General features: G+C 36.4%; 1 protein-coding gene across 1 annotated transcript in view; it reads left to right on the plus strand.

Moving 5' to 3' along the window:
* The first annotated feature begins 3,034 nt into the window (after positions 1-3,034).
* Positions 3,035-21,873, plus strand: part of LOC150097664 (uncharacterized) — a 55,973-nt gene continuing 37,134 nt past the window's right edge. Inside the window, exons 1-3 of the mRNA XM_090406970.1 lie at positions 3,035-3,073; positions 13,482-13,589; positions 20,488-20,589. Coding sequence (XP_090263096.1) covers positions 3,035-3,073; positions 13,482-13,589; positions 20,488-20,589 — 249 coding nt within the window. The remainder of the gene's footprint in view (positions 3,074-13,481; positions 13,590-20,487; positions 20,590-21,873) is intronic.

Here is a 21,873-nt window from a genome sequence, read left to right on the forward strand (position 1 = left end):
CCTTCATGCCTCACTAACTTTTCTACTCGATCTACGTCGGTGACATAAATTCGTAAACAAATGTATAAATAAATTTTATAGAAATGGATAAATTTTATTCATTGCTCCGAATCCATGAATAAATTTTATTCGTTATACAAATAAATATTAATCACCACAAATTAAGTGACAGCTGAATTGAATAGGGGGGATTGGCTATACGAGTATGTGCTAGTATTTGTAACAGATTTGACGGGATACTAGACGAAAGTCTGTTACATAAATTGGTGCAAATGGGTTTGGATATGAAGCCGATAATGTTGATAAGTGGATGACTAATTGATAGACATCAGAGAGTAGTTTATGGAGGAGAAAAGTCTAGGAGAAGGCGTGGAACTATCTATGTACCTCAATGCTCTATATTCGGCTACTGCTGTTCAAATGATATAGTAAAATTATTTTATGGGAAATATTCAGTTATTTGCCGATTATGTAAAACTGGATGGTTTATATAAACTGACAGCATGGACTATCAGTTTAATGTGACAAAGTGTAAGGTTGTGTTTTTTTTGGATGAAAAGATTACCAGTTGCAAGCTATACTACATTGATACTGTCCGACCACAGAAGCGAGAGCCGTCGTTGGCAGTCTGCCAAGAAGAGTCAATTCATGTTGAAGGGGAGAAAGAAATAACGCCGATGTACGAATTGGTCACCAACACGCGAAATCACGTGCTTTATACGTAAAAATTTCCAACTGTTAGACAAGCAAAATAGTTACCACTTTAAAAACTACAATGATCATAAAAGAGGAGTTAATTTTCGGACGCGTAATAATCAACATCTCATCCTACAATTCGGATTGATTACCCTATTATCGAAATGGATTCTCCTTCTTTTGACATGCGCAGAAGTGTCGAAGGGTCTCGTATCTGTGGGCGTACAGTATACTCAACACTCGGGCAGTGCATTCCACTCACTCGCCACTCTCCATTCAAAAAACCTGCTCCTTACCCCCTTGCTCACACTCTCCTTATACAGGGATTAACTTCTGTTCTTTCCCTGTATTCACCCATTCTATGCAAAACCTCCCCAACATTAATCTAGTAATAACCTCTTAACAGCTTTTGTCTCGATCATATCCCCTCTCCTCCTCGTCCTATCCACCAATTTCTGCAAATTGCATTTTCTCAATCTGTCTTCATACTCAGCATTCCAGAGACCAGAAACCACCTTAAGTCAATCGGCTCCGGACCTTTTTTCTGTGCATCTTCATCTTTTTGAAAACCATGTGATCACTAATACTTTCGTATTGCTAATATTTTGAAATTTAGATATTATTACTAAAGAAAATCTAATTATTAAATTTTAAAAACTCTTGATTTAAAAAAAAAAGTAGAGCAGAGGTTACTCGGTGTTGCATTGTGTAAGCACTTTATTTCAGTTCTTATGATAACCGAGGAGTTACATGTACTGCGGGCTTGCATATTCTTGAGGTATTCTTGACATTATCCTTATAGGTTCTAGTCTAATTGCAAAACGGAAAAAAAAAAAAAAAAAAAAAAAAATCAATAGATTCTACAGTTAATCGATATTTGATGCAGGTCAGTTTTTTTTTTTTTTTTTCACACATTTTTAATACCATCCCAGCAAATCTACCGTAGGTTACCCACGAGTACATAAAAACAATACTATTAAGATTTAGAGCAGGGACGCGCCGGTCATATGTGCAATGTGTGCGACGCACACAGGCGCCAGGATAGTGAAGGCGCCGAAGAGGAGGAAATACTTTTAAAAAAACGTTTCTTTAAAGTGATTTTTTTTATTGGAGGGGGGATAGGGGGTGCGAACTAAAGTTTTGCACATAGGCGCCCCCGTGATTTGGAGCATCGCTTCTTATCGAACAGCACGAAACAGGAATACTGTACTCTTAACTTCAATGAAGGTAAAAGACAAGCGACCAGCAGCCTATTTTCAAAATAGTCAGGGGATGGGGGGGGGGGGGTAGAGGAATTATTATTTTCTTCAGGATATTCTTCCTCTGCAATAAATCAACGCAATATCTCGTTCTTTCCTTTTTATTTAATAAAAATATTATATCAAGGGCTGGAAAATGCAATCGTTACATAATACGAAATTAAAGAAGCCATGATAAGACAAACGGAACTCAAAGTCAGTTAAAGTAAGATAATAGTAATACAAAACAAATTATTTATTTCCATATTTTCTCATGGACAAAACAAATAAACTAAAATTATCAGAAGGAAAAGACTATATCTTGATATTTGAAATTGTCGCTTTTTTTTTTTTTTTTTTTGACAGTACTGGTTCCGAATTGTTTATTTTATTCTGTTTATTTCATTCATTAATTTCGCTATTTATTTTCATTTCCCACTGGAATGTTCATCATTCTTTGTTGTCAATCTTTAGTTTTAATTGCCAGTCATTGACTTCTGGGCTTTTTGTCTCCGAAACTCGTAATAACTTCTTATCTACAAATATCATTTTGCTGGTGGATGAGTGATGATAACACAGAACATCTGTTGATTCAGACAAGTATAAAACTCAAAAAATATAAAATATTTGAATTTTTTAATTAAAAACAAAATCCACTCTTCCCGATTTTGACCACTATACATTAATAAAACTTCAAAAACGTGACACTTATAACTTTCTCATGCCTCTAAATATTTTTTTACTAAATAATCTCGCTATACGAGTCGCATGTGCTCCAGGCTCAGTCGAATTAGAACTTCATTTCTTTTCTTCAGCTGGTGAACTTGAATATTAACTGCTTTCGTAAGTAAAAAAAAAAAAAATAATAATAATTGTATGGCATAGGAAACATGTACAAAAATAAAAATAATGTATAAAATAAAATAAAAAAATAGAATGTGCAATACAGAATGAAATTTTATATCTGTTCAATGTTGTGATAAAGGCCATTGTATATATGTAATTTTTTTATAAACTTCATCCTCGTATTTTTACTTCAGATGGCGAACAAGGAAACCAAGAAAGCTTTCAAACAACGCGCAGAGCAGATATGGAACACCATGCGCGAAGATTTATATACTGAAGATGGACCAGAACAGGTTAGTAAAGCAATTTTCCTTATTTTCCATTTCATAGCTAATGAAATCTTAAAATTTATTTATCAATGGGGGAAAAAAAACTCCATTGATATTTATGGGATTTAATTTTTTTTATTTCTGATTTAAGTGTCAAGGAAAATAACCTTGAGATAGTTTTAAATTTTTTGCAAGTGCGAGCTATTAGACATTTTACGACACTACGTCTTAAATAACATTATACTAAGGAAATGACCAATATATTATATAATGCATGAACAGCATGAATAATATATTTACAAAAGTTTTTTTTTTTTTTTATAGATTTCAGCTACATCACATAAATGAATTAATTCTATATATTAACGGTAGCGTTCTATAATAATAAACTGTCATTACTGTTCCTAACAAGTCCTTGGAAAACCCGGATTCGAATCCTGTCAAGGAGAGGAGGACCATTTTATAAAATGGAAATGATAACTGATGCTTTTCCCCTGCTCACACACAACATACAAAAAAAGAGCGAACACAGGCCCTTGATAATGTTTTTTTAATGTGCTTACTACCCACGAAAGGTTACTACTAAACCTATAGTACATTCGTACCTTGGGTGGGCTAAGGATTTTTTTTTCTGCTTTTTTAATTAATTCATTTTTTTAAATCTATCTTGCATAGTCCAGACACCCTTCTCTAGTGACCACACGTGGAAATTTTTCAGTCACCTCAGGCCTCTAATACGCGGAGAGGTGGATTCCCATAGCGATGAAATTTATCCCCCACCTAAAGACAATCACAAACATCCATACCCACGACGGGATTTGAACCCGTGACCTGTTAGTTGGAAAGCGATTACGCTAACTACTCGGCCAACCGGAACGGCGAGTGCAATATACTCTCTCTCCTCGTCATTTTAGATAACAGACCATTAATCCATATAAGTAAATACTTGTTAATCACCTATACCATAGATGCCGAACCTATGGTATAGGTGATTATATTCTCACGCGTGCCAGAGGTGGCACGTCTGAGAATTTTGCTGGCAAGTCAACGATTGTGCCAGCAAAATTATTACTATTACAATAATTATTACAATACGTACAAGTTAAATTTTGTTTAGAGAGCAGCTATGAAGACGTGCATATGATTGGTGCGGTATTAACGAAAGATCACGTGCCCCAAAGACAAAGGCAACCGACAAGTGTTGAGTCGGTTGCCTTTGTCTTTGGGGCACGAAATGCTAATTCTTTTCAACTGAATTCCATAACATCTGAAACTGTCATAACAACATTCACTATATATTTCTTAGTTTTAACACATTCACGATGGGGTGTCGTTTATCGTTCCTACGGAACTTCTCATTACCGGAGGGCTCAACTCACACAAAGTTTCAACCCTTCGTTGAATTTTATTCCTGCTTGTTTGCTTCTGAGCTGGCAGGCGAACTCACACATGCATTATATATACAGTGACCATTTTTTTTTTGGACAAAATAAAGAACAAATCAGAAAATGTTTCATAATAAATAAATAATAAAAAAAAACCGGTTGCGTTTATTTGTTTCACTAAAACTAAAAAGCTTTATAACGTTTATTGTAAAATATAAGCATATACATAGCATTTTATACAATGATATTATTACTTAAAAAAATTTAATTTGATACTTTTCACAAGAATGAACTTTTTTTTAATAAATCAGGTTTGTGTTTTAAAAATTCATAAAACTATACAATTCATGTCAAAGTTGCATTTGGTATAAACGAATGCTTTCAATGTTTCGATTTTTAATTGGGTTTCCTCACAGGTCCATATATTCTTCATGAAAATACTCGTTTAGTGGGGGCATTAGATCCAGGGAGACATAAACAAAAATCAATGTTTTTAAAAGATACATGTTTATCTGTGAAATATTTAAAATTTTCAACCCATCTACGTGGACAGTACTCGTCATTTTGTCGCCATTCTTCTATCTTTTCACTGGTGACATGAGGTTTAATATACGAAACTTCAAATAGTTTGCCGTCATTTATATTTAAATTCCAGTGACTGGAAATGAACAAAACACCTTCCTCGATCTTCTCCCGCAAAAGGATTTCCCGCAGTAGGACCCATTCAAATACTTCCATTTCCACGAAACAGCTGTTCCAGTTACAGTGGTACCTCGACTTACGAACTTTTCGAGATACAAACTTTTTTTATATCCTATTTTGATCTCTAGATACGAAACGTGATGCTTTTCTTTTCAAATGAACAACCCTGATTTACATATACTTTTTTTTAACTTTTTATGCACGTTTAGCTGAGCGCGCGCTGAACAGTCTCTAGTGTAACGATTGTTGTTACTACGTCGTATTTATCTGAAATACGACGAACGCTGCACGTATTTGCTTTTTTGTGTATCTATTTCGGTATTTGTGTAAACAAACGTACTGTATCTATTTGTTTTTATAAGTGACATATTTTATTGTAGCTTAACGTTTATTTTCTGAATATCATCTCATCCGATTGGTAACGGGTTGAGTCCACTAAGAAGAAAGGTTCTCCACTTATCGCGATCTTTAGCCATCTCAGTCATGACTCTATAGCTGGGTAGATGTGAATGTTCTTTCAGCAACTTTATCCAAGTACTTCTTGGTCTGCTTCTAGGTCTTTTTCTTCCGATATATCCATTCAAATATGGGAGTCTATGAGGGGGCCATTCTCTGAATATGACCAAACCATCTCAGTTGATGCTTAATGATTGTGTCTATTATATTATCTGGGAAGTCTAAATCTGTTCTGACTTGATCATTAGTCTTGTGTTGCATCCAGTGGGTGTTATTAATTTTTCTGAGGCCTTTCATTTCAAATGCTTGAAGTTTCTTGATTGTTGTTGAGTTAATCTCCAAGCTTCTGAAGCATAAGTAGCCGTTGGGATAATAATTGTTTTATATAATTTTAATTTTAGACTCGTTGGGATTTTTTATTTTTCCATATTTTGTATAGTTTATTCATGTTGGTCCAACCTAGGTTTAGCCTGTGTTTTACTGTTTCCATATTGTTGAGGTTACTAGATATAAGACTGCCAAGATAAACATATTTATTAATCGTCATTTCGCTGGTTAGCATATTATTTTCAACATGGGGCCAAAGAAAACTAAGAAAGAAGAGAAAAAGAAAATCACAATAGAAATTAAGAAAGAGATTGTGGAAAAATATGAGAAAGGAATCAGGCAAAGTGATTTGTGTAAGCAGAATGACTTGTCCAAATCCACCCTAGCTACAATTGTCAAGAAAGCAGATTTTTATAAGGAACTGGATGTTGCCAAAGGAGTATCTATCGTGTCATCTCGAAGAAATAAAGTTATGTAAGAAATGGAAACTTTACTACTCGTCTGGATTAATGACGTGCAACTGAAAGGAGATAGTGTATCTCAAAACATGATCTGTTTACAAGCTCAAACTATTTACAAAGATCTTTCTCAGAACTTGCTATCCACTAGCGGTAGCAAAGACATCGGCGAAGAGTTTAAAGCTAGCAAAGGATGGTTTGAGAAATTCAAGAATAGAACCGGTATCCATAGTGGTGTTAGACATGGAGAAGGTGCTAGTGCTGACAAAGAAGCCGCTGAAAGGTTCGCGAAGGAATTTCAGAAACTGATGGAGTCAGAAAGTTACAGACCAGAACAAGTTTTCAACTGCGGTGAAAATGGGCTTTTCTGGAAGAAAATGCCTAAGAGAACGTTCATCACTAAGGAGGAAATGGCATTGCCAGGACATAAGCCAATGAAACACAAACTAACTTTGCTTTTTTGTTCCAATGCCAGTGGTGAACATAAAATCTGTGTTGGTTTGAAAATATTTAAAAAGCAGAAAGTTAACTATTTAAAAAGCAGAAAGTTAACAGGCATAAACTCAGCATTATTTGGAGAGGTAACAGTAGAACCTGGGTAACCAGGCAATTCTTCTGTGAGCGGATGACAGAGGTCTTTGCTTCCACAGTGAAACGGTATCTACAAGAAAAGGGTCTGCCTTAGAAAGTTCTTCTTATAATGGACAAAGAATATTGAAGTGATTCTTCCAGAATTAACCCTCAGGGAATTCTGGACGAATCACTTCAATATTCTGTGAGAATATTGAAGTGATTCAATTTCTGTGAGAACTCTAAAATCAACCTGGAAAAAGTTATGGCTTGACCGTGTCCGAGGAACTGCATTGGAAGGACCTGAAAACGAAATTGACATTGTACATACAGTTGTCTCCCTTTGCAAGACCATGCATTGAGAAGTTGATGAAGCAGACGTAGAGGATCACAATGTTGAGCTGACCAGTGAAGAGCTACAGGAGTTAAGAAGAGAGCAGGAAAAAGAAAGGGATGAGGAGGAAAAGCAAATGTCTTCAGATTACGAAGAAGACAGCAACAGAAAGGGAGCAATTCCAACAAGTGAAGTAAAAAAAATCTTGCAGCACTGGGGTGAATTGCAAGAATTGGTTATTGGTTAACAAGTGGCATCCAAATCAAGGTGTTGTTTCTAGAGCCACCAATATCTCCAATGACAATGTCCTTAATCACTTTTGAAGGGTGTTAAGGAAACAACAGATTCAGTCAACGTTGGAAGGTTTTTTAAACCTCCATTCACCTAAGAGACAAAAATAAGAGGCAACTAATGACAAGAAATCGAAAATTCGTGAACCACAAAACCAGCCACAAGAAACTTGATTTTTTTTTACAATTTAATGGAAGATGATTTTCATACTAATCATGTAAAAACAAAGATTTCATCAATAAAAATTAATATGTAATGGTATACAAAATGCATATTTATAGTGTAAAAATGCTCATTCTCACTCCTCCATTTCTTTGCATTTTCTTCATTTAGTTGAGAATAGTTTTTTTTTTTTTTTGGATTTTTAAAAATTTTTGAATCTGGGAATGGATTAATTGATTTCCCATAAGATATAATGGAAAATTTTGTGTTTCGAGATACGAACCGCGGTCAGGAACGAATTCAGTTCCTATGTCCAGGTACCACTGGACTAAATCTAAAGGACAGAGCAGTGAAATAAAGTACTGTCCTCTTAAATAAAGGATTTATGGTCACCTTAATTATATGGCATGTTTCAATTCATGGTAGAATTTTATATGAAGTTAGCCTTTGCGATCTATCATAATGACATTGAGAGCTTCAAATGCAATAAAACAAACACTTATTTCATGTAATTGAAAAATTGGACAATAGTTTTTAGTTAGATATTGGGTTTCAGTGCAACATATGGTTTTGCTTGAGTCTACACAGCGTAGTTTCTTTGGGAAGGGACAATCATAGTGCAATTAGAAACAGCTGGAATAAAAACGGCGCTAACTAATGAATCACACTATTTGTTGAAAAATATATTACACAGACTTCAAAAGCCTCTGTACCTTATTCAGTGATACAATAAAACTATTTGTTTTTCTTGCATCTGCAGTATAATGGCTGTTGGGGAGGGCGCGTTGTTATCACGGGGGAGCGAGTTACTATCGCTTCGACGTAAACATGTTTAAACATTTTTCGTATGCAAGGTATATGCAAAACTTTTTAATGTCTTTTTTTGTAAAGTAAAATCAGGGATGCGAGTTATACGCGAGGGCAAGTTATATTCGAGTAAATACGGTAAACATTTCGCCGACAAGTTGACATCCTTCTCCTGCTTCCCCTGCTCAGCTGACTTATATGGTGAGTTAAAATGCATAAATATTTTTCTCACTACCGTTTTTTTTTTTCAAACTGACATCATTAAAATCAATTTAATAATACAATAAACAATTTTACACTGAATAATATTATAAATTTATATATAAATAAATGTTATAAATAAAATAAAATATTATTTATAAAATTATAAATAATTATTTATAAAATATTATATAATATTATAAATTAATTAACTAATTTTCTATTAATTGTTCAAAAAACTAAAAACTGCTCGGCACATCAGCAACTTGATTTGTAAATTTTTGGCACGTGCACATAAAAAGGTTCGCCACCACTGACCTATACGAATTAGAATTAAATCTCGATCACCACATTTTGTATGGTCTTTCCGTTTGATTAGTAAAACGTATGTTTGAATCCATTATTTTGAAAGTCCAAATAAGAGAATATTAAGTGTAGTTACGAAGTTTTTTCTTTTTTATCTATACTAAGTGGGTGTTTCTTGTGCTAAGAAAACCGAGCTGTAATGGGAAGTAAAGAGTACATAGTGTAATTTTTTACACAGTATAAAATAAAATAAATCGACGGGGACTTTCAGAATTATAAATCAATAAATACAACAATTTCATTAATGTCGGGGGGCGGATTTAATTTCAGTTACGTTCGGGGAGGCGGGGGGGGATAAACTATAAAAGTTACAGAAAAATTAATAGCACGGACGCGATTTTTTTTATTTGTTTAACCAGTGAGGTATGATATGGTATGAAGAGGAAATATTTTATGATTCTTTTTAAAAATCTTTTACAAAACATTCTTTTTTTTTTTTTGAAAATTTAACGAAAAAATGTAGTTTAAGATTAGCTGCCTAGATGTTAAGATGTGACCGAAGAAACAAAGAACTGAAATACAAAACGTAAAAATTCTGTAGACGCACGAATGTTTCGCAAACTCCATTTTCATAAATCTTGATAATATTTTTGGCCACGATTACACACTGAGTAATTTTCCCTCTTAAAGGTGATAAATGGACACAAGCAGATAAGGAAGTGACTATTCTTTCACTGAATTGGAATCCCGCGTAGTCCCAGAGTTGATTATTACGCACGCATGAATTGTAGTCATCGTCATCATCATAAATCGACCTGAAGGATCTAGATGATTAAGCAACCGTAAAATCTACTTATTTCCAGCTGTTCTATACAAAATCAGTTCTACGCTGTCAGTTATCCATTTTACAGCTCTCTTTCATGCAGAACCAAGTTACGCAGATCGAGTTCGCTCTTTGCTCATAAACGGCCGTTCAGAAAATTCGAACTTCTGAATCGAAGAATATCACTAGGTTTAAATAGAGAGAGAGAGAGGGGGGGGATTAAACTGTGCTTGTTGTATACCATTGGTGAGTGTGCATTGACGTCTCAGGATTAATCTTATATATCTCGACATTCTCAAGAATCTAACTTTATATTAACATCACGCCTGATCGATTAAAATCAAATGCATAACCAGGTTACGCAGATCGAAATCGATCTGTATAAGAAGAGGTCATCAATGCTAATAGAAAAGAAAAAATAAATAAAATAATATATAACATAAAATAACAATAAAAATAAAGAATAAAATTCTTTATTTTATTCGTCATTCTTTAATTTATTCGTCAGCTATGCCGGAACCGGCATAGCTGACGAATCAGGCCTATGGCTGGGTTAGTATTCCTGACCGTAATCCGTGTGTGTGTGTTCACGGGAGCGGTTTGCCTGCTTGCGGGATGAAAAAACTCCAGATAAACTGGCGGAAAAAACCCTGCTGTTCACCCCAAGACCAGCTAACTTGGCTATGGCTGAGAAAGATCCTTTGGCTCCTTGGTCGTCGACGGGAATCGAGCCTAGGACACTCCTTCCCCAGGCATATGGTTGCGAAGTGCAAAGCCACTAGGCTAACCTCGCTGACTTCAAATCCGATATAATAATATAATAATAATAATCAGCAATACAGGTCTTAAGATCCACCACTAGCCCATATTGGCCTTTAATAACCAGAATTTTATGATAATCTCGTTAGTCTTATGCCTCGATATATTTATGTGTGTGTGTGTGTGTGTGTGTGTGTTCTCCTGGATTGTTTGCTTTATGGTAGGAAATTTAGTTACTAGATGCTTGCCTTCGACGGACAATACAGATGAAAAGATTAGTTTTAAGTTTTTGATTCCGCGCTATTTTCGATAATCGTTTTTTTTTTTTTTTTTTTTTTTTTTTTTTTTTTTTTTAACCGCAGTGAATTTGCTTACATCGTTTTCTTTCTTTCTTTTTCTTTTTTTTTCCCCAGTTCACTATAACGGAGGATGTCTTTCTACAAAACAAAGAAAGGAAGAAAGAAAGAAAGAAGAAAAGCGTCTTACCTTCTTTTCCTGTGATTAGCATTTACGAATTGTTTTATTTCTATATTTAGTCATTCGAAGTTTCTTTTCTATTAACATAATCATTGACATTGATAAACTGATTTCCGTCTTGCGAATAGATGTTTTTCTCTCTCTCTCTGTTTTTCACCTTCATTTTTTTCCCCAGTTCCTCTTCACCGTTGCTCACATATTGAAAGAAAGCAATTCAGCTCATTGCTTTCTTGCTCCATTCATTTTGATCACAGCCAGTATCGAATATAATGAGTTCAGAGAGACGAACGAGAGCGAAGTTTAGAGAGGCCTACACCCTGAGCACGTACTACTTGAATCCTAACAACATTATAATGAAACAACGATCTTGGACTTATTTGTTCCTTCATATCCAAGTTCTTGAATCCACCATTGCTTGAAGGCGAACACTTAAGTCTACTTGCACACTATGCACACACATTTTTTTTTGATAACAACTAATGCATAAATCAACTTGTAGAATTTCCGCGTAACAGAATATCATTCAGGGAAAGGTATTTTGTATCACCTCAAATTTCTTTTATAAAAGTTTCTGTGGTGATTCAGAATACCTTTCTCTAAAGATCAGTTTGCAATATGTAAGGATTTATTGGATCAGATGAAATTTTCCTTTAATATGTTGGTGCCAAAACTTATGATTTTAATTAGGTTTTGAAACACAGTTCACGTTATTTTTGATTTGTCCATTTTATCCTAAAACTAGATAAATCATACAAAAATATCTGCGTATTAATCGTTGGAGATTTGGTGGCAAAATAACCACGTGGACGTTCAGTTATTATTATTATTATTATTATATTACACATGACGTCCATATAATAGGACTCATTGCGGTAGGCTCCACTCTATACTGCAAAACCTACACGACCCACTCTCTGTCTCCACTGTATAATCCATCATTTCTGTATTACACGTATTATACAGCAATGCTTGATCTACACTCGTTTCCATAAATTAAGAATAAAGAGAAAAAATTCGGGGGGGGGGCATGAAAGTTCGATACCTTATGCAAAAAGTGACGCTGAGTCTAGTTATCGTATATAAACGAGTGGCTCTGTCAGGGATATATGCAAATGAACCACGGTATAAAGGCAGGCGTTTTCGATTCTGGAGTTAGAACAAAACATTTCGCGATAGCAAAATTCTTGGATATTGCTGCACGACATCATTTAACCAATGAATTCAAATGGCGAGCCATCGTAAGACTAGAGGCTGGACAAAATTAGTTGGCCAAACTTGGTCACTCACGAACAATTCCGGAGACAGTGATGGAAGGCCACTAACTACTCCGATATCTGCTCGCCGAAACAGAAGTGCTCCCCCCCCCTACCCCGAATCATCTACAATCTGACCTCGCATCGGCTACAGGAACGTTGGTATCTATTTCCACTGTGCATAAAAGGCTTCACGAAGGTGCTCTTCATGCTAGGCGACCGGTAGTCTACATATCCCTATTCCACAGGAAAGAACTTTTGAAATGGGCCAAGCTCCACGTCAACCGGACCTAAAACCAATTGGATCGGTATTGTTTACAGACAAGTCCCGATTTACTCTACAAAGCGATACCAGGCGCGCTCAGATGCTTCCTCAAACCCTTATGGTGGAGGCCGGGTTAGGGTTTGAGGAAGCATCTCGTTAGGTTGATGCACCGACTTGTATGTACTTCCTAACGGAACCGTGAATGCTGCAAACTATAGAGACGAGGTACTGGATCCCTATGTTCTTCCGTATGCGGGTGCGATAGGGGGTAGGGGAGACATCATCCTATACGATGAGAGGTCGTGTACCAATATCTTCAAAACGAGACTACTGGAATTATGGACTGGCCAGTTAAGTTTTCTGACATTAACCTATTGAGCACGTCTGGGATGTTCTGGGTAGATATGTTGCTGCTCTCAACCTCCTCACAAAAACCTTGAGAGACTTAGGAGAGCTTTGCAGTAGCAATGGTTGTTATTATCAACTGATATAAAATTATCTGATATTACCAACAGTATAAAACAGCGCTTTTAAAGTTAACTTCTTGAAGACAGCATCTCTATTCTTCAAGCATTTTGCTGATAGTAAGTTCATGATATCAATGAACCAAGGCTTTTCGTAGCTGCAGCAGACAAATTCTGCTATCTCGTCGCTCTAAACCCTAACACTTTTTTCATTTATCCTTCTATTTCTGTTTTCTTAAAACAACCGTTTGTATCATCACTATTATTCTCAGAATTATTACTGACATTTTTTGTTAAATTCAGTATTACTCGTATCGATTTTCCGCATCGTATATTACTAAGTATATTATTAAGTACACATGAAAATATATCATAATTTTAATTTTTTTCAGTCCCTTCTTCGGATAGCAACCGTGATTGAAGGTCCTCCTCCTTTGCATATTCAGAATCGTGTTGAAGAAATCCAGGCGAGTATGCAAAACATGCATATTCTACGCCGGGTAAGCATATCTAATACGAGTTGCAGTTTTAAGAATATTTTTGATTGTTTTGTACTTGTAAATACAATTGTGATGCGAAGTAATTACGTCTTTCTCTCTCTTTCTCTCCTTATCAATATTGTTTCTTTATATATATATATATTATATTCTCAGAGAAAGTTTGTGTTTTCTTTCGTAAGTAGACCGGTGCATTTAAATATGCATTGATATAGTCTACACAAGAGGTATTATGATTATTTCTGTTGAGTCACTATTTCTCTTTTGGAGGAATAGAATTTTATTTCGTAATAGAAAAAAAAATTGACTAAATAAGGGTGCCAATTCTAGAACTCTTTGAAATAAAAAAAGTCATGTATTATCTCATACTTGGTGGATTTCGTATGGTACTTTCCTGCACGAAAGTTACGGTGTTTGGTTTATGGACTCAGAATCTACGATTCATATTTTACATGAGCAGTATGTTTTTCCTCTTGCACGCACGCACGCACACACGCACGCACACGCACGCACGCGCGCGCGCACGCACACACACACACACACACACACACACACACACACACACACACACACAGTCTAAAAAATGGTCAGTTTAAATAACACTATCTCTAGTTGCCTCTATATCATGTAAACAACCAGTGATAATTCCAAAATCGAAAACTTGGTTACCATTTGGCGTTATCATTTTTCGAAAACCCTCTACATTAAACTTATGTACGGGCCGCCACTGTTCTTGAACAGTGGCGACCCGTACATAAGTATTGCGACACTGCAGCACCCCGAAGGAAAAAATGAAAAAATTTAATTTTGTTTGTGTTTATAAATAATAACAATGCTTACAACATTATATAAATGCAGTACAACATGTTAAAAGTTACAGCTTATGTTTTGACATTAATTGAATAGTTAATAATTGGAAGTGTTCGATTAACGCTTTAGATTACGAAACAAATGCACTGCGATCTAACGCCGATATTCGTTTGCTCTTGTCATTGCACGTTCCGTCATTCCCAACTGTAACTGCTCAAACGGCAGTGTATTTTTAGTAAGCTTACGCGCTTTATTTCTGTGAGATATGAAACGTTTATATTGGTGCGTCTGCCTGGTGAACTATTTTTTGTAAATCTTATTTTATTTTGTTAAAATAACATATAATTATTTATTTATTATAAATACAAGGCTGAATTATGATGATGTCACTGTTGAAAATATGAAAAGAATTATATTTTTTCAATTATCGTTACACGAAACAAATGCACTGCGATCTATCCGCCAATATTCGTTTGCACTTGTCATTGCTTCTTCTTCTTCTTCTTCTTTCCCTCTGCGTTATCCCATGTTAAACGGGGTAAGCGCACGAATCTTTAACCTTCCTCTTCCAAGTTCTCTAGTCCAGGGCATCCTTCGGACTCCATCCTTTCTCCCTAAGATCCTCTGTCATCTTATCCCTCCACCTGAGCTTGGGCCTGCCTCTTTTCCTCCTTCCCTCCAACTCCATATACTCCACTCGTTTACCAACATACTCCTCACCCTTCCTCTCAACATGTCCAAACCACCTCAGCCTACTTTCTTGTATCTTCTTGCCAATTGGTCCCACCTTAACCATCCCTCTGATGTAGTCATTCCTTATCCTGTCCTTCTTTGTCACACCACTCATCCATCTCAACATCCGCATCTCCGCTACCTCCATCTTCCTCTCCTGTGCCTTGGTTATAGGCCACGTCTCCGCACCATGGAGCATCGCCGGCCTCACCACCATCTTATAGAGCTTTCCTTTCCTCTTACAACTCACTCTCTTGTCGCACAGGACCCCGCTCATCTTCCTCCAATTCATCCAACCGCATGTTATTCGGTGCTGTATTTCCTCATCCAGGTCACCATTCCTCTCGACAACCGACCCAAGGTACTTGAATTTCTTCCCTGAAATTAGCCTTTCGCCCTGGAGTCGTATGACGATATCCTCGTCACTCCCCGTTGACATATATTCAGTCTTCACCCGGTTAATTCTCATGCCGCTCTCCTCCAATGCCTTTTTCCTCTCTTCCAGGGTATTTTCAAGCTTCTCGCGGGATGATTCGCATAGAACAATGTCATCGGCAAACAGCATGTATGGTGCCTCCTTCTTGACATCCTCCACTAGTACATCCATGACCAGGTCAAAGAGGTAGGGGCTCAGAGCTGACCCTTGGTGTAGCCCTACGACAATAGGGAACCCTTCTAGACCTGACCTGAGTTTCTGTTCCCTCATACATCTCCTTCACCAACCTCACGTACTTCTCCGACACCCCCTTCTTCCTCATACACCTTCATACATCCTGCCTGGCCACTCTGTCGTATGCCTTTTCCAGATCTATAAACACCATGTGCAGATCCACTTGCATCTCTCTATATTTCTCCATCAATCGCCTTAGCGCAAATATTGCATCCGTTGTCCCTCTTCCTGGCATAAATCCAAACTGCTCCTCACCAATTTTCGTTTCCTGCCGTAACCTTGCTTCAATTACTCTTTCCCATATTTTTAATGTGTGTGACATCAGCTTGATTCCTCTATAGTTGCCACAGTCTTGAACATCTCCTCTTCCTTTGTAGATTGGGACGAGAATACTTTTCCTCCATTCCTCTGGTATCTTTTCCTGTTGGGCTATTTTACGCATCAGATCCCATAACATATCCACGCCATCACTGCCCAAACTTTTCCATACTTCCCCAGGTATCTGGTCTGCTCCCACAGCCTTTCCATTCTTCATTTTTCTCAGTACCCAAACCACTTGCTCTCTACTTATGTCTTGCACCGGTCTCTCATTTACCTCTCCATCCTTGCACCTCTCTCTTGGATTCTCCTCATTTAGTAGTTTTCGGAAATATTCTTTCCATCTTCCTCTGATTTTGTCCTCGTCTTGTAATACTACTCCTGAGGCATCCTTTATCTGCTTGAGTGATGTTATGTCTTTCGAGGCCTTATCTCTGGCTTTCGCTATTCCAAACAACTGAGCTTCGCCATCGTTTCTCTCCAGTTCTTCATAAACCTCATCAACTTCCCTCGCTTTCGCCCTTGCCACAGCTCTCTTTGCATTTTTCTTTGCTAATCTATATGCCTCCTTGTCGGCTCTAGTTCCAGTCATGTCCCATTTTTTCTTTGCCTCTTTCTTTTCCTTGATCTCCAACTGCACCTCCTCATTCCACCACCATGCCTCCTTATCCTCAGGTGGTCCCTTTCCTGATGTTATACCAAGCACCTCTTCTCCAATTTTTCTAATATTCCGACTGTTAACGTCCCACCATTCTTCCACATCCTCTGGTAACTTCATTTCTTTCAATACCTCTTCTTTAAACTTATTCCTTGGTCCTTCTTCCAATTTCCATCACTTTATTCTCCTCTGTACCCACCACTTCCGTCTATTCTTCTTTTCCCCTTTTATATCACAGTCTACCACAACCAACCTGTGCTGTGCTGCTACACTTTCTCCATTAATCACTTTACAGTTTTTCACCTCCTTCAGATGTTTTCTACGGCACATAATATAGTCAATCTGACTCATTCTATCCCTGCTCTTATAGGTTATCAGATGCCCAACTCTCTTCTTGAACCACGTGTTAGCTATAGCCAGATCGAAGGCCACAGCATATTCTATGATTTTTTTACCTTCATTTCTTTCACCACTACTCCAACCTCCATGTACCCTTTCTTCACCACTTCGTCGCCTTCCTACATGCCCGTTCAGATCTGCTCCGATGATCACTCTCTCACCATCAGGGATTCCCATTACTACTTGGTCAAGTTCTCTCCAGAATGTCTCTTTCTCCTCATCATCACAACCTACTTGCGGGGCGTAGCCACACACTATAGTAGCCACACTTCCTCCCATCTCAAGCTTAACGCTCATAATCCGATCATTCTTCCGCACACCTCGTAGACTCCACTCTTTAGCTCCTTATCGATGATAATTCCAACTCCGTTTCTTCCCTTCTCATCCACACCGCTATAAAATAGTTTATATCCCTCCGCCAGCTCCTTTGCTTTATTGCCTTTCCACCTTGTCTCCTGCACGCACAAGATCTTCAGCTTCCTTCTTCTCATTATGTCCACTATCTCCCTACTCTTCCCATTCATCGTACCCACATTCAGCGACCCGATTCTTACTTTACACACACTCTCTTTCTGTTGGACTCGCTTCTTTAGCTGAACCCGTCCTTGGTTCAGTAGCCCTAGCCCACTTCTCACAGTCCTCGGGCGACAGAACTGCGCATCGCTTATGGGGGACGCCCTAGCCGTGATCCTTTCTGTGTTATCTAACATTTCATCCTGGATTTTGGCATACTTTTTTTACGGCCGGATGCCCTTCCTGACTTGTCATTGCTATTGATGCGAATCTTTTATTATTGCCGTTTGTTCGTGGTGAAGATGAAATATTTTTAATAAAGCAATTTTAATATGTAAATTTATTTATTAATAAATTCGTTACCGATTAGGAAAAAAAGTTTTTTTTTTTTTTTTTTTTTTTTTTTTTTTTTTTTTTTTTGTATATGCAGTACCCCCACTTAAAATTTTCACTGGCCGCCACTGGTCATGAAATTAATTATTATTATTATTATTTTTTAACATTTTATTATTTCTGAGATAAATTACATACATTATATGAACACAATTATGCATAAAATACTTTCTCGTATACATAAAGTTTTTTTAAATAATAATAATAACAATAACTGTTTACAACGTATATTATTATAATATCCATTATGATGATTATTACAGATGTTTCTTTGCAATTTTACACTCTATGTATACAATATCAATGGATATAGTCACTCTATATTGCATACTTTTGTTACAGTTATTACATACATTACATACAGTTAATTACATATGATACATCTTGGATGAGAACTAATTTATCTGCTTTCATCCTCGAAACTTATATGTAAGCTTATCTGAGGATGACACCAGTTGATTATTATTTATTGTTTTTTTTTGCTGTGTTTGGAAGCTACGAAATCTATGATTGAGAAATTCGCGCGCGCGCGCGCACGCACGCACACACACACACACACACACACACACACACACACACACACACACACACACACACACACACACACACACACACACACACACACACACACACACACACACACACAATAACTTGGAATGTATTGATGCATAGCTAAATTGGAAGCCTGAACGAATATATTGTGTTTCATTAAGTTTGCATGGTATTTTGGGTGCGTATTTCTTGTTGATAGTATGTCCTTAGAACTTTTTTCAGGCTATTGTAGTTTGTAAGGTTTCTGTATTCAAAAGGTAATTTGTTTCTCATGTCTGGAATGTAGAAGTTTTGTGTGGCCTTTCCGTAGTGATTATTGTATTTATATGTGATATAATTAGTAGTCTGAGGTCTTGTTATACGGTATACATTTCTGACTGTCCTGTAGTTGGCATCGAAATAATGTTTTAGCAAAGTATAATAATAATAATAATAATAATAATAATAGCTTATTCGCATTCGATTTGAAGGGTGCCAGTCCATAGTTGGAGAGTACAGTTTATAGGAAATACATATCGAGTAATTAAGTTCCAGAGAAGTAGAAGGTACGAGAGGGGAGGAGGCTAAAATTTCTGATAAATACCTAGAACAAAAATTACATTAAAGCAACTCTTCTTATATACCCTAAAAGAAAAAGAACAAATTATTGCAATTTGATAAAACATGGGGTTAAAGGATTTAAAAATATGTTATTTCTTGTGGTTATATGAGTTACTTTAATATCATTTTTTGTTCTAGGTGTTTATCAGAACTTTTCAGCTCCCCTTCCAGTGGCGGCCGGTGAAATTTTAAGTGGGGTGCTGCTTATACAAAATAAAAATAAAAAAATTCTTTTTTTTCCTAATCAGTAAGCAATTTATTAAATAAATCTACAGTACAGATTTATTTATTAATAAATTGGTTACTGATTAGGAAAAAAATAATTTTTTATTTTATATTGTATAGGCACCCCCACTTAAAATTTTACCTGCCGCCACTACCCACCCTCCCTCTATGAAAAGAAAGAAACATTAATATTAATTCTATGATTCTGATGGTTGATGGCGAAAGGATTTTGGCTTAGGATTTTACTCGCGATTTAACAGATTTGCAGAGATAAAAATGTGATGAAATTATAAAATGTCCGTTAGGGCTCACAGGAAATATCTTTACACATAAAACACCCTATTCGAATTAAATAATTGTGAAATAAGAGGTGAGCAATAAGCAGAAGTCATTTTATCATTTCGTTCTCTTTTCCTGCTTTGGTTCAGCTATAATTCCCCATCTAAGACTATGAAGTCATTCTATTTCGTCTGTGGCTTATATTCTCTGGTTTGTAGGATTTAAAACCTAGTTGCTGCCGTATAAGACAAATTAACGGGTCTGTAGGTGAAATAGCTCCTATGAATAATTTTCGTATCCGAGACAAGCGCGTGTCACAAGCGTATCGTAGAACAAGAGTGTGTCGTTCTCACGTTCTTGTGCTACAGAAATGCTCTGCAACATCCAAAAATTTTAGTCATTCTAGTGGCACCATCAAATGTTTAAGACTCTATAGACCAATATTCACATTCCATTAAATGTTTAGAGGCTAACAAACAAAATAATAAAACAGTATGTAGAAATGCATTTTTTAGATATTTTCATTTTATCAAAATTAATACGTTATACTACTTAGAATTTCTCACATGCATGTTTATTATCTATTTTGGTCATTAACAACGACTCACTGAGACAGTTTGTTAGGACTGGGATATTTTTTGCAGAACCTTTAACTTATCTAGACTCATCAGCTATATGTATTAGTTTTCTATTTTTACTTCAAAATATACATGATATTCCTTTATAAATGATGATCAAAAAAATATTTTTAGAGATCGCCTGAAGAAGAAGTAGATGAGGTGGTGGAGCCTATGTTCCAAAGAATAGAGCAAGTACGAGAAAATATGCGTGAAATTAATGAACGTGAACGAATGGTTAGTAAGTGAATTTGACAGTGAAATTTTAAATTCATTAATAACTTTATATATTAGTAATCTGAAGAATTAAATAAAATAAGCTGTAATTTACAAGTTGTTGATATAAACTTTTTTTTTCTTGAATTCGTCATCATTATCACATAATTTAGCAATTATCTGAAAGATTAATATAACTGCGTTAAGAACTACGAAATCATTGATTTCGTAAGCATGATAGTTATCTGCCATGCTTTCCTTCTATCATGCTTACGAAATCAATGATTGCCTTGAGCCAGCGACGGGTGGAGATTGGTTTCCCATCGATCTTCAAAATTGAAGATTGAATCGCTTTTCAAGTTGAAGATTGATAATCAGCCATCGATCAATGCAAGTAATCCATTAAAGATTCTCAGCATATCGCGAACTATTTTCCTTTGAACTTTTTTGTGCATTATTCTTGTTCTTCATTATTTTTCCCCTAAGTAAAATGATCTTCTGACTACTGTATTTTCACCGTCGCATTTCTTCCCTTCAGTTGTACCGTTTGTACTCGTATGCATACATATGACTTATCGTATTAATTTGTTCTAAGAGGAGTTAGCCGGAAAGAGGAATTAGCATGTTTTTCTTCTCGGGTTTTTTCCTCGGGTTTTTCGTTCCCCAGAACAGGCAAACCAGCTCTGTGACACACACGGATTACAGTCAGGAATACTCAAGTTCCAGCCATAGGCCTGAATCGTCAGCTGTTCCGGTCCCGATCCCGGCAGATGGGGGGGGGGGATTAAGATGGTGCCGTACCTCCCAGTAAAAGGGGAGGTACGGCACCAACCGCTCGCGGCCGTTGTATCGTCATACGAAATAAATAAATTGAAAATCTGTATCCGCTGTCTGTCAGGTAACAAAGTGGTTGCTTTTAACTTTTTGAGCACTGAAGTCAAATCATCTCGAAATCATGCATAATGGGTCTTCTTATTATTTTTTTTTTGTTTGTTTTGTTTTGTTGTTTTTGTTTAATTTGTCCTTCCATTCACACAATACTGCTTCAGCTATCTTTCGTATTTCTGCTATAATAGCACCGGATTCTCATCAGCTGTTAATCAAGTTTTGTGCAAGTTAGTAAATGGTTTACAATAGATGTAATTTAGTGCTTGAAAGCTTAATACTTCTTGAGCACCCTACTCGTACTTCTGTTCACTACAACCTCTTCCACGTTTCCTAAATCATACGGAATGCGACAATTTTACATTTTTTTCTGCTCTTTAAAGCGGAACAGTTTGTGAACCGAGTGTCCGTATAAAATGA

The sequence above is a fragment of the Typopeltis vanoorti genome, chromosome 17, assembly GCF_054136105.1.
Source record: "Typopeltis vanoorti isolate ZY-2024b chromosome 17, IOZ_Tvanoo_1.0, whole genome shotgun sequence".
In the NCBI taxonomy this organism is placed as follows: domain Eukaryota; kingdom Metazoa; phylum Arthropoda; class Arachnida; order Uropygi; family Thelyphonidae; genus Typopeltis; species Typopeltis vanoorti.